Source organism: Jaculus jaculus, chromosome 11 (assembly GCF_020740685.1).
Source record: "Jaculus jaculus isolate mJacJac1 chromosome 11, mJacJac1.mat.Y.cur, whole genome shotgun sequence".
Classification (NCBI taxonomy): Eukaryota; Metazoa; Chordata; class Mammalia; order Rodentia; family Dipodidae; genus Jaculus; species Jaculus jaculus.
In genome coordinates, this window is record NC_059112.1 from 56,816,454 (window position 1) to 56,832,910 (window position 16,457).

The 16,457-nt window shown below is 45.2% G+C and overlaps 1 protein-coding gene across 3 annotated transcripts in view; it reads right to left on the bottom strand.

The window, feature by feature from the left end:
- Letm1 (leucine zipper and EF-hand containing transmembrane protein 1) overlaps nt 1-16,457 on the bottom strand; it is an 86,632-nt gene that overhangs the window by 69,076 nt on the left and 1,099 nt on the right. For 2 of the 3 annotated variants that reach the window (XM_045161488.1, XM_004656029.2), the window contains exon 2: nt 11,693-11,753. In XM_045161488.1, coding sequence (XP_045017423.1) covers nt 11,693-11,712 — 20 coding nt within the window. In that variant the 5' untranslated portion in view covers nt 11,713-11,753. Of the gene's footprint in view, nt 1-10,446; nt 10,522-11,692; nt 11,754-16,457 lie in introns of all 3 variants that reach the window. The other variant, XM_045161487.1, reaches the window with a different exon arrangement.

Consider the following 16,457-nt stretch of genomic DNA (forward strand, 5'->3'; position numbering starts at 1 on the left):
TTGTTCCTCTGTCCACACTAGATTAGGGCTCACAAAGATGCCTGGACCCCAAGCAGTATTTACTCATAAACTGACTACATGTGGAGGACTGCTGCAGCCTAGCCATGCTTAGCCCTGAGCCCAGTGTTTGTACACAAATAGAACTTCCTCTGATCCTCTGTAATGCCAGGATCAGTATTCAGATTCAAATTCAATAGTGAAACAGCCTGCCTGTACAATCCTCTTTCAGGTTCAAAATCTATATACATTGCCCAGAATAGCATAAACTGCTACCTGATGATCATGTACCAACTCATCCCAAAGTGGCCATAGGCTCCAACTCACTCTGTATGCCCACACCCCAGCTCTTCCTCCTGCCTCTAGCACCTAGTCAGATGTCAGAGTAAGGCCTGAGCACTGGGACAGACTGGATAAGCTAAAACTGCAGTTCCACTTATTTCTAGTAACCTTGACATTGGTATCTCTGAACTTTTGGAGCTTCTTTTGTAAATGAATGCTAACATGTACCAAGTATCCCAAATAGTGCCTGGCACACTACATACCCACCACAGAAACAGCTGTGGTAATGACTGTCCTATCAAAGCGGTGGAAGCAAGTGGGGCTCTCATTGCTGCAATGCTTCACAAGTAGCCTCACGAAGAACCAGTAGTGCTCATGACCTTAGCTCACAGTGTGTGGTGGGAAGGTGAAGCTTGCACAGAGCACCAGCAGCCCACACAAGCTTCTAGTGCACAAGATGCACTAGACTCTGAGGCTTAGAGCTGCTGGGCTCAGCTCTTGGTGCCATTGCTAAGTGTGGCACTCTCCAAATTCCAAATTAGCCCACAATCACAGGCTCATAAGCCCACACTGACCTCATAGCTTACACCCGAGAATCATGACAGGGACATATGTGGATCAGTGAAGACACTGAGGTAGTATGTGTATATGAGTATACATGTGTATCCATCCTCCTCATCCATCTCCCCTGGGGTCCTTTTTGAGGGCTGTCAATCTATCTCCACGCCCCATTCAGATCCCCTCATCACACCTACAGGTTCCCTTGGCCCTGCAATCAACCCTGGGGCTTATTAAACTGAGTCATAGTATCACACAGGGTGAGGTCACATGGAACAGGAAAGAGCCCACCCAGGCTCAGTGTACCACTTGGTCACTTGCCAGCAGATAGATGGTGGCCCTGCTTCCCACCTTCTTGCCTTTGGCCTCACCTCCAAGTACAGGTGAAGATTTCATACATGGAACAATCACTACCTGATCTCATTAGGCTAATTATCCACCTCTTACTCTCAGCTGGCTTCCACAGAAGGCTTAATGCTAGCAGATGCAGAGGAAGCATATAGGCCAAGGCAAAGAGAAGTACAAACAGATAAATCAGGCGATGCATGGCATACTGGATGGGGGCTGAGCTGAGACCTGGGTCTCTTCAAATTTATCAGAGAAATTACTACTACTGTTATTATCAACCTAAAGCATAGCTATTTTCAGAAAGCAAAGACTTAAAGCTGGGGGGCTGGAGGGATGGCTTAGCACTTAAGGTGCTTGCCTGCAAAGCCAAAGGATCCAAGTTCGACTCCCCAGGACCCACTTAATCCAAATGCACAAGGGGGTGTATATGTCTGGTGTTCGTTTGCAGTGGCTGGAGGCCCTGGCACACCCATTCTTTCTCTCTACCTGCCTATTTCTGTATCTCTCTCTCTCTAAAATAAATAAAAATAAAAGAATTAAAGCTGGGCACAGTGGGGCACACCTTTCATCCCAGCACTTTGGAGGCAGAGGTAGGAGCATTATTGTGAGTTCAAGGCTAGCCTAGGACTACAGAGTGAGTTCCAGACCCTATCGCAGGGAGGAAAAAAAAAAACACAGAATTCCTTAATGGTATTATTTGTTTTGTTTTCTACCCACCTTATCCATGCTAAGCAAGCAATCACAACTGGTTATACCCTACCCCAAATAATAATAATAATAACAATAATAATTATTATTATTTGTTTTTCTTTTTTTAAATTTTTTTTAAATTATTTATTTATTTATTTGAGAGCGACAGACACAGAGAGAAAGACAGATAGAGGGAGAGAGAGAGAATGGGCGCGCCAGGGCTTCCAGCCTCTGCAAACGAACTCCACACGCGTGCGCCCCCTTGTGCATCTGGCTAACGTGGGACCTGGGGAACCGAGCCTCGAACCAGGGTCCTTAGGCTTCACAGGCAAGCGCTTAACCGCTAAGCCATCTCTCCAGCCCTATTTTTGGTTTTTCGAGGTAGGGTCTCACTCTAATTCAGGCTGACCTGGAATTCACTATGTAGTCTCAGGGTGGCCTCAAAATCATGGTGATCCTTCTACCTCTGCCTCCCAAGTGCTGGGATTAAAGGAATGTGCCACCATGGCTGGCTCCTACCCCAAATTATTTAATGTCCTTAAAAATTTCCACCAGTTCAGAACTAACCATATGGGCCTAACTTTCACCATCCTATCACCTGGCCTCCTCATGTTTTTCTGTTTTGTTTTTTGTTTGTTTGTTTTAGAGGCAGGGTTCTACTCTAGCCCAGGCTGACCTGGAACTCATGTTGCTCTTCCTTAACTCTGTCTCCCGAGTTCTGGGATTAAAGGCATATGCTACCTTACCTGGTTAACTTCTTCCTGTTTTGCTTTTCCCTTAAAAAAAAAAACAAAAAAACTCCAGACTCATGCACCACCTTGTGCATCTGGCTTGCATGGGTTCTGGAGAATCAAGCTTGGATTATTTTTTTTGTTTGTTTGTTTGTTTGAGGTAGGGTCTCACTGTAGCCCAGGCTGCCCTGGAATTCATTAAGGAGTCTCAGGGTGGCCTTGAACTCACGGCGATCCTCCTGCCTCTGCCTCCCGAGTGCTGGGATTAAAGGCATGCACCACCACGCCTGGCTTAAGCCTGGATTCTTAAGCTTCACAGGCAAATGCCTTAACCACTAACCACCTCTTCAGCCCCCAGTATTTTTTTTTTTTTTCAAGGTAAGAGTCTCACTCTAGCCCAAGCTTATCTGGAACTCACTCTGTAGCTCCAGGCTGGCTTTGAACTCTTGTGATCCTCCTACCTCAGCCTCTAGCCTCCATAGTACTGGGATCAAAGATGTATACCATCTTCCCTATTGCCTTTCTCTTTTTGATAAATCATCTGCCAAGGGGAAACCACAGTGGCACAAGTATAATTTCAATAAGAAGCATACTGCTGCCAAGGTGATGACTGCTCACACACACTACCCTACATGCCCACATTATATCATTCCCCAAGAGGACAGTTCCTTTGAGGCATCCTACAGCCTCCCACAGGATACCCTTAGACTGTTATCTAAGCAAGACAGCTCAGCCAGGAAGGACAACCAAGACAAGTCACCCTGTTCTTCAAGGATTTGATGCTAACAGGGTCATGTTATGCCCAGGAAAAAGGATGAACAGAAGGAGGAATAACATAGCAATAACCTTTAAAGCTAAGAGAAACAATTACAGAAGGGCAGACAATTCTCTTCTTGGATATTCCACATCAAGACCAGACTTGCTACCTGGCTGGAAAATTGGTTGACATGGAGGAAAAAAAAAAAAAAGTTACTAGACTGATCAGTACTGGCCCCAGCCCAGGCCACCAGATTCCAAGCTTGGACTACAGTGTCATCACACACTAAGTATACACTCTGCAAAGACACCATTAGCACAATACTGTTTTCCCAGCAAACCTCACCAGTGCTCACACTAAATGTGATCTAGAGTGAACTCAGGTTTTCACTACATAAGGGTGGCCAGGGCTGAGTTCCAGAACTGCTTGCTGTTGCACCACAACCTGGCTACCAGGCAAACCTGCCTTTCCTTCCAAGAAAGAGGTCAGAGAGTTTTGAATAATGCCCAGGTTGTTGTTTTGGAACAAAAACAATCCACCAAGGCTAGAGAGATGGCTCAGTGATTAAGGAACTTGCCTGCAAAACCTGACTACCTGAGTTTGATTCCAAGTACCCATGTAAAGCCAGATGCACAGAGTGGCACATGCATCTGGAGTTCGACTGCAATGGCTAGAGGCCCTGGCACGCCCATATTCATATTCTCTCTCTCCCCTCTAGTTGCACATATATATAATACAGCTTAAAAAAAAAAAAAAAACACCATCAGCTCACTCATTGTAAGGCCCTGTCAATTCCAGTAAGGCTACCTAACACTGTAAGGATGCCCACTGGAGAAGCAGTAGCAATGGAAAAGGGAAAAGTCTTAGCAGGTAGTTTAGTGGTGTAACAAGTGAGTGAAGCCCTGGATTCCACCCCTAGCCTGTAATCCCAGAACTCAGGAAACAGAAGTAGGAAGATTAGAAATTCAAGGCAGCCTTAGCTACATAACAAGTTTGAGGCCAGCCTGGGACTACAGAGTGATTTCTAGATCAGCTTGGGTTAGAGTTATAACCCACATCAAATTCCTCCCCCATTCCCCTAAAAAATTTAAAGGCCTTGCAAGCTTGGCAATGCATTCCTTTAATCCCAGCATTCAGGAGGCAGAGGTAGGAAGATCATTGTGAGTTTGAGGCCAGACTGGGACTAAAGAGTGAGTTCCAGGTCAGCCTGAGCTAGAGTAAGAACCTATCTTGGGGGAAGAAATAATATAAATAAATAATCAATCAATAAATAAAATGACTCCACTAAAGACCAGACTCTGCCTTCTTCAGGGCCCAAAGAGCAGGCCCCACAGGTCCTCACCCTGCATTTTACCTGTTCAATCCCAAGTCACTGCATACTTCAGAAAGAAAGAAGCCCTGGTTTTTGTTTTGTTTTGTTTTGTTTTTAATAACAACAGTCTTGAGACTAAGGCAGTTTAGGGTGATCGGGCCCAGAAAGTTAAAGCAAGAAATATCCTTGACCCTGCCCTTCTTAGTCTCCACTTTGCTAGAGGTCAGAGGATACATCTTTTTTTTTTTTTTTAGTTAAAAAGTTCTTTTTTTTATTTTTTAAATTTATTTATTTGAAAGCAACAGAGAGAGAGAGAGAAACAGGCAGATAGAGGGAGAGAGAATGGGCACACCAGGGCCTCTGGCCACTGCAAATGAACTCCAGATGCATGTGCCCTCTTGTGCATTTGGCTAATGTGGGTCCTGGAGAACCGAGCCTCAAACCGGGGTCCTTAGGCTTCACAGGCAAGCGCTTAACCACTAAGCCATCACTCCAGCCCTCTTTCATTTTTTTTTTTAATGAGAGAGAATTGACACATCACTGCAACTGAACACCAGACACGTGGCACCACTTTGTGTGCATGCATGACCTTGTGTGCATAGTCACCTTGTACATGGTTTCTTGTACATGGTTTTACATGGGTTCTGGGGAGTTGAACCTGGGTCCAGCTTCACAGGCAAATGCCTTAACCACTAAGCTATCTCTCCAACCCTTTTTTTTTTTTTTTTGTTTTTTTTGATGTAGGGTTTCACTGTAGTCCAGGCTGACCTGGAGTTCACTATGTAGTCTCAGAGGGGCCTCAAACTCAGTGTTCCTCTCCCAACCTCTGCCTCCCAAGCTGGGATTAAAGGCTATGCCACCATGCCTGGTTCCAGATAACTTTTTCTTTTTTTTGGTACTTTTTTATTTATTGGAGAGCAACAGAGAGACAAAGAGGCAAATAGAGAGAGAGAATGGGCGCGCTAGGGCCTCCAGCCACTGTAAACGAACTCCATACGTATGCAACCCCTTGTGCATCTGGCTAACGTGGGTCCTGAAGAATCAAGCCTCAAACTGGGGTCCTTAGGCTTCACAGGCAACCGCTAAGCTATCTCTCCAGCCCCAGATACAGCTGCTTATCTCTTGCTGCCTAAAGGAGTTCCTTAGATCTGTTTTTCTAAAATTCAACCTGTGTCGCTCTTGAGGCAGGAATTACACTTTCCTAGAATTAAGATTCCTGGAAGAATTGAACCTGAACCTGGCATTGTGGTTGGTTATCTCAGCCTCCATTCAGAACCTATAAATGACCCAACTTTGAGTCTCTAGGTAGAGTTTACCTTCTCCTGCCTTCTCATGAGCAGGAGCACTTCATACTCTCTCCCACTATCACTTAATCTAATAAAATCTCTCTAAACCTTACCATCTCATCTGTGGATTTGAATTTTTTGAATTCATATGCCAAGAATCCAGGGACTTTTTTTTTTTTTTTTTGAGATAGGATCTCACTGTAGTCCAAGCTGACCTCGTATTCACTATGTAGTCTCAAGGAAGCATTGAACTCATGGTGATCATCCTATCTCTGCCTCCAGAGTGCTGGGATCAAAGGCATGTGCCATCACACCCAGCTCCAAAATTCTTGTATCATAGCAGTGTGTTGGCATTTATTGGTACATTAGCAAGTATTCCCAATATTCCTATGTCAAGACCATCCAAAGAGAAACCTAACTAACATTCCACTCAATGGGCACAAAGTAAGGGCCAAAGGTAGAAAGCACAAACCAGGATGCTCTCAGTCAGTTGTGGAGTTTGACCAAATGCTACAAGAGCAGCAAATATTGACCCATTGCAGAGCTACTACGTCCAAAAAGCCTAGTCTCAGTCATCAGGGAAATGCAGATTAAAACTACATTGAGATTCCATCTCACTCCTGTCAGATTGGCCACCATCATGAAAACAAGTAATCATAAATGTTGGCGGGGATGTGGAAAGAGGAACCCTTCTACACTGCTGGTGGGAATGCAATCTGGTCCAGCCATTGTGGAAATCAGTGTGGAGGCTCCTAAAACAGCTAAAGATTGATCTACCATATGATCCAGCTATAGCACTCCTAGGCATATATCCAAAGGACTCATCTCATTTTCTTAGGGGTACGTGCTCAACAATGTTTATTGCTGCTCAATTTATAATAGCTGGGAAATGAAACCAGCCTAGATGTGCCTCAACTGATGAGTGGATAATGAAGATGTGGCACATTTACACAATGGAGTTCTACTCAGCGGTAAAGAAAAATGAAGTTATGAAATTTGCAGAAAAATGGATGGATCTGGAAAGGATTATACTAAGTGAGGTAACCCAGGCCCAGAAAGCCAAGCGCCACATGTTCTCCCTCATATGTGGATCCTAGCTACAGATGATTGGGCTTCTGTGTGAGAAGGAAAATACTTAGTAGCAGAGGCCAGTAAGTTAAAAAGGAGACATAAAGGGAAGAGAAAGGAAGGGAGGAGGGTACTTAATAGGTTGATATTGTATATATGTAAGTACAATGATTGAGATGGGGAGGTAATATGATGGAGAATGGAATTTCAAAGGGGAAAGTGGGGGGGGGGAATTACCATGGGATTTTTTTTTATAATCATGGAAAATGTTAATAAAAATTTAAAAATTTAAAAAAAAAGCCCAGTCTCAGCAGCAAAGCCATCAAGCTGAAAGGGCTTTAATAGCAATCAAGTCTTCACAGATAACTAGTCATTTTTGTCTTAGGGAATTAAATCTGTCTCAGGAAGCACTATTGGTTTTGTTTACCAGCCTTAAATGAACAACAACAACAAAAAAAATCCACAGCCACCAGCAGTGAGGAGGAACTGAAGACATAGGAAGTGCAAAAGTGGCACCAGTGTTCTGCTCTTCCACAGGAAGCAGCAGGGATGTGGAAAAAGAGGAGATAAACATCTTTGCAGTGCTCTGATCTGAGAGTCCAGGAGGGGCATGGTCTCTGCTGGCCCTCTCCTTAAGGTAAGATTAGGCTGAGGTAGATGTGGGCACAGAGGACACAGCAAGGAGCACAGCAGCCCAAGGGGATATTCAAGTCAATGCATAATTGGGAGCTGTGCATGCCACTTCTCCAAGAAGCCTTTGGACTGGTCCACTGGCCCAGCGATGGTACCATAAGTAGTCTCACCTGGAATACTGTCACTATCTGATATTGCTAGCTTTGGTAGCAAACAGAAGGTTAAATTCATCACACCCAAGATGCATCCCCAGAGGGATATGCTATGGACATTCCTGAAAGGATGCATCTGAAAGACCTAAAGTATTCCAGGGAGGATCTGTCCTGTGCCCACAGACAGATCCAACACCCCCAATAATGCCCTGCACACCCAAATGGCTCTGGGTAAAGCCAATAAACATGACAGCTGTGTAAGTACGGGAAGACTGGTTATACTAAATAGACAAAACTGTACTGGGCTGTAATTACAGCCATACCAAAAACAGGTATATATGAAAAAAATGTCATTCTGGGTGTGGTGGGACACATGTATAATACAAGGAAAGTAGAGGCTGAGGCAGGAAGGTCATCTAAAGTACCAGGCCAGCCTAGTCTACATATCCAAATTCTGTCTCAAAAAACAAAGAGGTCTGGAGAGATAGCTTAAAGGTTAAGCACTTGCCTGTGAAGCCTAAGGACCCCTGTTCAAGGCTCGATTCCACAGGACCCACATTAGCCAGATGTACAAGGGGGCGCACGCGTCTAGAGTTCGTTTGCAGTGGCCAGAGGCCCTGGCACACCCATTCTCTCTCTCTATATATATATATCTGCCTCTTTCTCTCTCTTCCAGCACTTGGGAAGTAGAGGTAGGAGGATTGCTGAGTTTGAGGCCACCCTGAGACTACATGGTGAATTCCAGGTCAGCCTGAACTAGAGTGAGACCCTACCTTGAAAAACCAAGAAAAATAAATAAATAAATAAATAAAAATGAACAAGAACAAAAAAGAGCATACCTTTAATCCCAGCACTAGGGAGGCAAAGGTGGGAGGACCACTGTGAGTTCAAGGCCAGCCTGGAACTACAGAGTGAATTCCAGGTCAGCCTGGGCTAGAGTGAAACCCTACCTCCGGGGGAAAAAACTGGGTGGCTGGAGAGATGGCTTAGTGGTTAAGGTGCTTATTGTCAAAGCCCAAGGACCCAGGTTTGATTGCCCAGGACCCATTTAAACCAGACGCACAAGGTGGCATGTGCTTATGAAGTTTGCAGTGTCTGGAGGCCTAGTATACTCATTCTCAATCTCTCTCTCTCATAAATAAATAATTTTTTTGGCTTTTTTTTTTTTTGAGGTAGGCTCTCACTCTAGTCCAGGCTGACTTGGAATTCACTCTGTAGTCTCAGGGTGGCCTCGAACTCTCAGCAATCCTCCTACCTCTGCCTCCCGAGTGCTGGTATTAAAGGTGTGAGCCACCGCACCCAGCTACTTAATTTTTTGAGGTAGGGTCTCACTGTAGCCCACACTAACCTGGAATTCACTCTCTTAGGGTGGCCTCAAACTCACAGTGGTCCTCCTACATCAGCCTCCCAAGTGTTGGGATTAAAGGCATGTACACCACACCCGGCCAATAAATAAAAAAATTTTAAATAAGAGAGACATACACCAACATGCTAGTGGTATGAGTAGCTGGGTCAGTTGTAGTGGCTCTACCTTTTATCCCAGCACTAGGGAGGCTGAGATAGGAGGATCTCGGAGAACTGAAGTGAGTTAAAGGAGTTGCCTAGATCAAGGGCTATATAGCCAAATCAGCCAGGGCTAGAGTGACAGACTGCTAAAACAAACACACATATGTGATGGGCTGGGGAGATGGTTCAGCAGTTAAGGTCCTTACCTGAAAAGCCTAAGATCTGAAGTTTGATTCCCTAGTATACACATAAAGCCAGATGTACAAGGTGGTGCATGCATCTGGAGTTCATTTGCAGTGGCCAGAGGCCCTGGTGTGCCCATTCTCATTCATTCGCATGCTCTCTCTCTCTCTCTCTCTCTCTTTCTCTCTCTCTCTTTCTCTGCCTCTCTCTCTCTCTCAAATAAATTAAAAAAAAAATCCACAAAATAAAACAAAAAAGAAGCCAGGTGTGGTGGTGCACTTTTAATCCCAGCCTAGGTGACAGAGATAGGAAGATCATTGAGAGTTCAAGGCCAGCCTGAAACTACAGAGTTAGTTCCAGGTCAACCTGGGCTAGAGTGAGACCCGACACTACCTAAAAAATAAAATAAAATAAAATAAAAAAATAAATAAATAAAAAACTGGGCTAGAGAGATGGTTCAGTGGTTAAAGAGCTTGCTTAAAGCCTAAGAACTCAGGACCAATTCCCCAGTACCCACAAAAGCCCAATGCACAAGGTGGCACACGTGTCTGGTGTTTGTTTGCAATGGCTAGAGGCTATGGAGTGACCATCCTCTTTCTCTCTCCCTTTCTCTCTGCCTCTTTCTCTCTCTCTCTCTCAAATAAATAAAACTTTATAGAAATAAATACCAAAAAATTGTTAAAAAGCACAAGACCATCATAATAGGAGGAAAAGATCATGACATCAAAATAAAAGAGAGACTGATTGAGATAAGAAAGGGATATGATGGAGAATGCAGTTTCAAAGGAGAAAGTTGGGAAAGGGAAGGTATTACCATGGGATATTTTTTATAATCATGGAAGTTGCTAATGAAAAAAATTTTTTAAATTAAAAAAAAAAAAAGAGGGCTGGAGATATGGCTAAGCAGTTAAAGCACCCAGTACCCATGTCAAGCCATACGCACAGAGTGGAGCATGCATCTGGAGTCTGTCTGCAGTGGATAGAGGCCCTGGTGCACCCATATTCTTTGTGTCTTTCTCTACAAATAAATAAATAAAATATTTTTAGAAAAGAAAGAAAGAGAAAGATTTAAAGAAACAAAAGCAAGAAACAGGAGGCTGGGGAGATGGCTCGGTGGTTAAAGGCACTGCTTGCAAAGCCTACCTGCCCAGGTTCAATTCCATAGTACCTAAGTAAAGCAGGATACACAACTGGTGCAAGCATCTGGAATTCTTTTGCAGTTGCAAAAGCCCCTGGCACACCCATTCTCTTCCTCTTTCTACCTCAAATAAATAAATATATTGTTATTATTATTTATTCACTTATTTATTTTGATATTTTGGGGTAGGGTTTCACTCTAGCTCAGGCTGACCTGGAATTCACTATGTAGTCTAAGGGTGGCCTCAAACTCACAGTGATCCTCCCATCTTTGCCTCCCGAGTGCTAAGATTAAAAGTGTGGGCCACCATGCCTCGAAAAAAAAAATATATATTTATTTATTTGAGAGCAACAGAGGCAGAGAGAGAGAGAGAGAGAGAGAGAAAATGGGCATGCCAGGGTCTCCAGCCACTGCAAACGAACTTCAGATGTGTGTGGCCCCTTGTGCATCTGACTTACGTGGGTCCTGGGTAATCGAGCCTCAAGCCAGGGTTCTTAGGCCTCACAGGCAAGCGCTTAACCACTAAGCCATCTCTCCAGCCCCAAAGATATTTTTTAAAGAGCAAGATATGGGGCTGGGGGCCGAGTGGTGGTGGTTTAGTCCCAGTACTCAGGAGGCAGAGGTAGGTGGGGTCACCAATAGTTCAAGGCCACCCTGAAACTACATAGTGAATTCCAGGTCAGCCTAGGCTAGAATGGGACATTACCTCAAAAAAACAAAAAAACAAAAAAAAAAAAAAAGAAAGAAAGAAAAGAAGGCTGGAAAGATGACTTAGCAGTTAAAGCAATTGCCTGCAATACCAAAGGACCCAGATTCGATTCCCCAGGACCCACAAATGCACAAGGTAGTGCGTGTGTCTGGAGTTCATTTGCAGTGGCTGAAGGCCCCGGTGCACTCATTCTTTCTCTCTCAAACAAATAAAATAAAATAAAAACAATTTTTTAAAGCAAGAAATAATAAAATAGTAGCTGCTGTTTATCCTATAAAGCAAGAGTCCAGATGCACACTGAGCATCTTTAGCAGACAGATGCAAAATGACGTGTTTACTTACTCATGGCTTATCAACCCCATGGTCCTGGTACAACTGAGACAAGCTCGATCCCTCAGACTACCTATGACAGAAACAAAGAGAAAAGTAAGCAAATAGGTCTTAACCAGCATCTCTGAAAACTTTTTAGAATGGGATCCCCTCCAAGTTCTAAGTGACAGAGGGGTTCAGGGCATAGTGCAGCAAAGAGTCCTCCCCAATTTGGAAACTAGGTCTCAAGTCCCAGGGAAGGAGCACTGAGAACCATGAGATACCCCCAGGTGGGACTCCTCCCTACTAATTATAGCTGGAGGGGAAGGGCACACATAATTCCCAATGAACACACAGCCCTACAGACCAAGCAATAATCCCAAGGGGTCAAGGGCTGAGTAATACTGGAAAAACAAATGTCAGAAAAACAACAACAAATGTCAGGAAGCCATTTCTCAAAGAGACAGTAATGACAAGCAGACAGAACACACTTCTGCTGCTTTCCCTAATCCACTCTAGTTCTTCTAAGAATGAAATTGGGAGTTCATTCACACCACCATGGGATGTGGGAGCCATTACAAGGTTATGGGAAAGGTGGGGCCAGAGGCACCATCCCCAGTAGAGGCTAGGTAGCCCATGCAGAGGAGGAGCCAAAAAAGCACTAGGCAGGACCTTGAGATACCATCTGGACCCAACCCTTCAGGCAGTGGAGTGTGCAATGAGGACATCTGTTCATCACTTTATGTCATTAACAGAAGTCAGGCAACTCTTGCTTCACTTTTTTCTTTTGTGTGCATGCATGTTTGGGCATGTATGATGCATTCCTTGTGGTATGCATGCACATGTGCATGTGTGCGTGTGTGAAGGCCTGAAGAGAGCTTCCAGCGCCCTTCTCTATTGTTCATCTGCGTAGTCTCCTTGAGATAGGGTCTCTACCTTAACCTAGAGCTGCCAATTTTGGTCTACAAGCCCCAGTATTCTCCAGTCCCCCACTTTCTGTGGACTGGGGTTACCAACATGCATGGCCAACCGGCTTTTTATGTGGGTTCTGGGCAGTCTCAAGCCCTCCCAGGTCCTCAGACTTCTGGAGCAAGCACTCTTAACTACTAAGATATCTCTCTTGCCCTAGGGAAAGATACTGTCATCAAATACCACATTTAGGACCTTGTAACACTAGGGGGTCTGGATCCTTCAGTCACCCCCATTCACAATTTTATGACATAAAAAATAGCAGCCAGGCGTTGTGATGCACACCTTTAATCCCAGCACAAGGCAGAGGTAGGAAGATTGTCATGAGTTTGAGGCCAGCCTGAGCTCCACAATGAGTTCCAGGTCAGCCTGAGCTAGAGACCCTACCTTGAAAACAAAACAAACAAACAAAAAAAAAAGAAAGAAAGAAAGAAAGATATTTGCTATGTTCTTATAAGCATCCAATATTACATTTTAAATACAGAGCAGAACACATCCCAGCCCCAGCCCTTCTCCACACAGAAGACCAGCACTTTCTCCTTGTTCCTGTCAGTCTCATGCCTGTAAGACTGAGCTCAAAGCCAGGCATGGTGACACATGCCTTTAATCCCAGCACTTGAGAGGCAGAAGTAGGAGGATCACTGTGAGTTCCAGGCCACCCTGAGAATACACAGTGAATTCCAGGTCAGACTGGGCTAGAATGAAACCCTACCTTGGGGAGGGGGGAGGAGGGAGACTTGGCTCACAATTATAATCTCAGCACTCAGGAGGCTGAGGCAGGAGAAATTTCACAAGTTCAAGGCCACCCTGGGCTACAGAGTGACTTTCAGGTCAGCTTGGACTAGAGTAAGATTTTACATCTCTATTTTAAAAAATAAAAGAAGAAGAGAAAATGATTTGGCTCAGAAATGTCCCCCCACCATTGCCTAGATCTTGCTCTGACCTCCCTATACTACCAGATTCCTTCTTAGGTTCTTCCCAACTACTCTTGAATATCTGTCTCAGCCCCCCAATGTCAAAAGCCATTCAGGGTGATGGGCTCAGTGGTCCATGCCCCCCAACCAGAAATATGGTCCCTACTGCAGGCATACAGGTTACCTGCACTTCTGTTGACTACAAATTTGGGGGTTCCTAAGATCCTCAGGTTCTTTTTGTTTGTTTGTTTGGTTTGGTTTTTCAAGGTAGGGTCTCACCCTAGCTCAGGCTATCCTGGAATTCACTATGTAGTTTCAGGGTGGCTTCAAACTCTCGGAGATCCTACCTCTGCCTCTCAAGTGCTGGGATTAAGGCATGCACCACCATGCCCAGCCTCTGGATTTTTTAAAAATACATTTTGTATTTTATTTTATAGTTTTTACTTTTTTATAATATATTTTATTTATTTATTTGAGAGAGAGGAAGAGGGAGAGAGAATGGTCATGCCAGGATCTCCAGCCACTGCAAACGAACACCAGATGCATGCATCCCCTTGTGCATCTGGCTTACATGGGTCCTGGAGAGTTGAACCGGGATCTTTTGGCTTTGCAGGCAAACGTCTTAACCGCTAAGCCATCTCTCCAACCCCTATTATTTTTATTTTTTCTTTGATCCTCATACCACAACCTACCAAGTGCTGGGATTAAAGGCATGAACTACCATGCCTGTCTTTTTTTTTTTTTTAAGAGAGGGAGAAACAGACAGAGAATAGGCATACCAGAGCCTCTAGCCACTGCAAGTGAACTCCAGACACATGTACCACCATGTTCACTGTGTTCACAACTTGCTAAAGCTTACAGAACCTAGCCAAGTATTCTACTCACTGTCACAGTTTCTCACAAAAGACACAAATGAATAGCCAAAGAAGAAAGAATGGGGTGTGACCAGGAGTTCCTGAGCAACCCAGGCTCCTTCTGTAGCCTCTTCCCACTGGTCCACTGACCACCCTCCATTTCCCCCTCCAGCCTGCCATCAGGCTCAAGTTCCACACCTCTAATCTCAGCACAGCAGGTCTCTCAACTATCTAGGACCTTCTCAGCACCAGGGACAGTCTGGATCCTTCATTAACCCCCATTCACAATTTATAACATAAAGATGTTATGAACGGTGGGATGGACGGGCTGTTTAGGGGTACCAAAGCCACTGCTGTCACTCCAAAGGCTTCAGAAGCTTAGTGCCTAGAACAAGACCAAACTATTTTTAAAAATATGCTTCACCTGGCCACCAGGAGATCTCCACCTCCTCCAACAGGTCTGGTGGTGGGCTCTACTCTTTCAACAGCTGCACAAACTCCTGCGCAAGAATTTTCTGCCCAAGGGCTTCTGAAACAGCACTGTAGCATCTGGACTAAATGCTTCTCTTCCACATAGTTCCTCAGAGGGTCTGTCTGCCCCACTACTACATGCAAAGTTACTTCTCAGAGAGGACAGCATGGGGGGGGGGGCGGTGAGAAACTTTACAGTGGAGACCTGACTAGCACACCTCAGCCTGGGATTTAGTTCATCACCATAATGTCACCTTAACAGCAGAGCCTTGACCACACTAATGAGAAGGGTATTTCACCTCTGTAGCTTAACTCCTCAGAACCCATGACAAAACACCAATAGATAATTGGGCTGGGTGGCTATTGCCTTTGATTCCAGCACTCCAGAGGCAGAGCTAGAAGGATCACTGTGTAGGCCAGCCTGGGGCTAGAGTGAGACCCAATCTGGGATGGGGGTGGGTGGGGGACTGACAAAAACACCAACAAAGACACATTCTACAACACACCCACTGTAAGTACTCCTCAAAACTACAAGGTCATGGAAACAAAGGAAGTTTGAGAAATCTGAGGAACTGAAGGATCTAGAGACAGAATATCAGAATACAGCATATCACACAGAAGTATGTGCAGAATTAGGTACACGAGGCTGAAGGGATTCTAAGTATTGTTGGCTTCAGCTCATTCACTGTAACCACATACTATCTTCATCCTTGGTCTACAGCCTCTGATGGCAAATTATTCCAAGGGAGTCCCCTAGTGGTCCTACGGTAAACCAGATGACTAACTCATTGTTAACCCTGCAGCAAGCATCTCTACGCAAAACTCACTTATAACTACCGAAAACATTCTTGTCTGAAGTAAATAGAACCCCCCCCCCCAAAAAAAACTAATTTTTAAGCCATAAACATGCTACAGAAAGGAGAAAGGGCAGAAATATTTTATTACATCCTGAACAGCCAACAACCAACAAGTAGTTTTCCGGCAGAGGTAGTGCAAAAGATTGTGCTGGTGCCTCTCTGCCTTACTCCCCCCGCCCCCCCGCCACCACCACCACACCAGCACCACCACCACAGCTAAGGTAACAAGAACTGTGCTTCTCACCATCACTGCAAATCCCAGAATCTGGAAAGTTATTTTTCTTGGATCACACTCTTAGACAAGTTTCATCCCTATCACAAACGGGATACAACCCAGAAGGTTTCTTAAAGAGAGAGCGCGCAGCCAGCCAGGCCCTTGGATCCTCAGCAAGTGGCCGACCCACCCCAGGGAGCGGCCCATAGTGCTGGCATCATGCACAACCCAGCCTGCCTGTCCCTGAAGTTCTCCAAGGCCTTAGCTGGCCAAAGGGCACGCCTGTGCTCGGCTCATCACGGAGGAAAGCGCAAGGGCCTAAGGAACTCGCCTCACACTTGGGTCGGAGGCTATGACCTGCGGCGACCGGGTCGGGTAAGGTCGCAGCAAATCTGCCCAGGGCACCGCGCCACCCGGTGCTTAACACGGCTAGATGTAAGGGAGGGAGGGCGCGCCACGCGAGAGGGCACGCCACGCAGGGGGACAGAGGGGCACGCGGGACAGAGGGAGGGGCGCGCG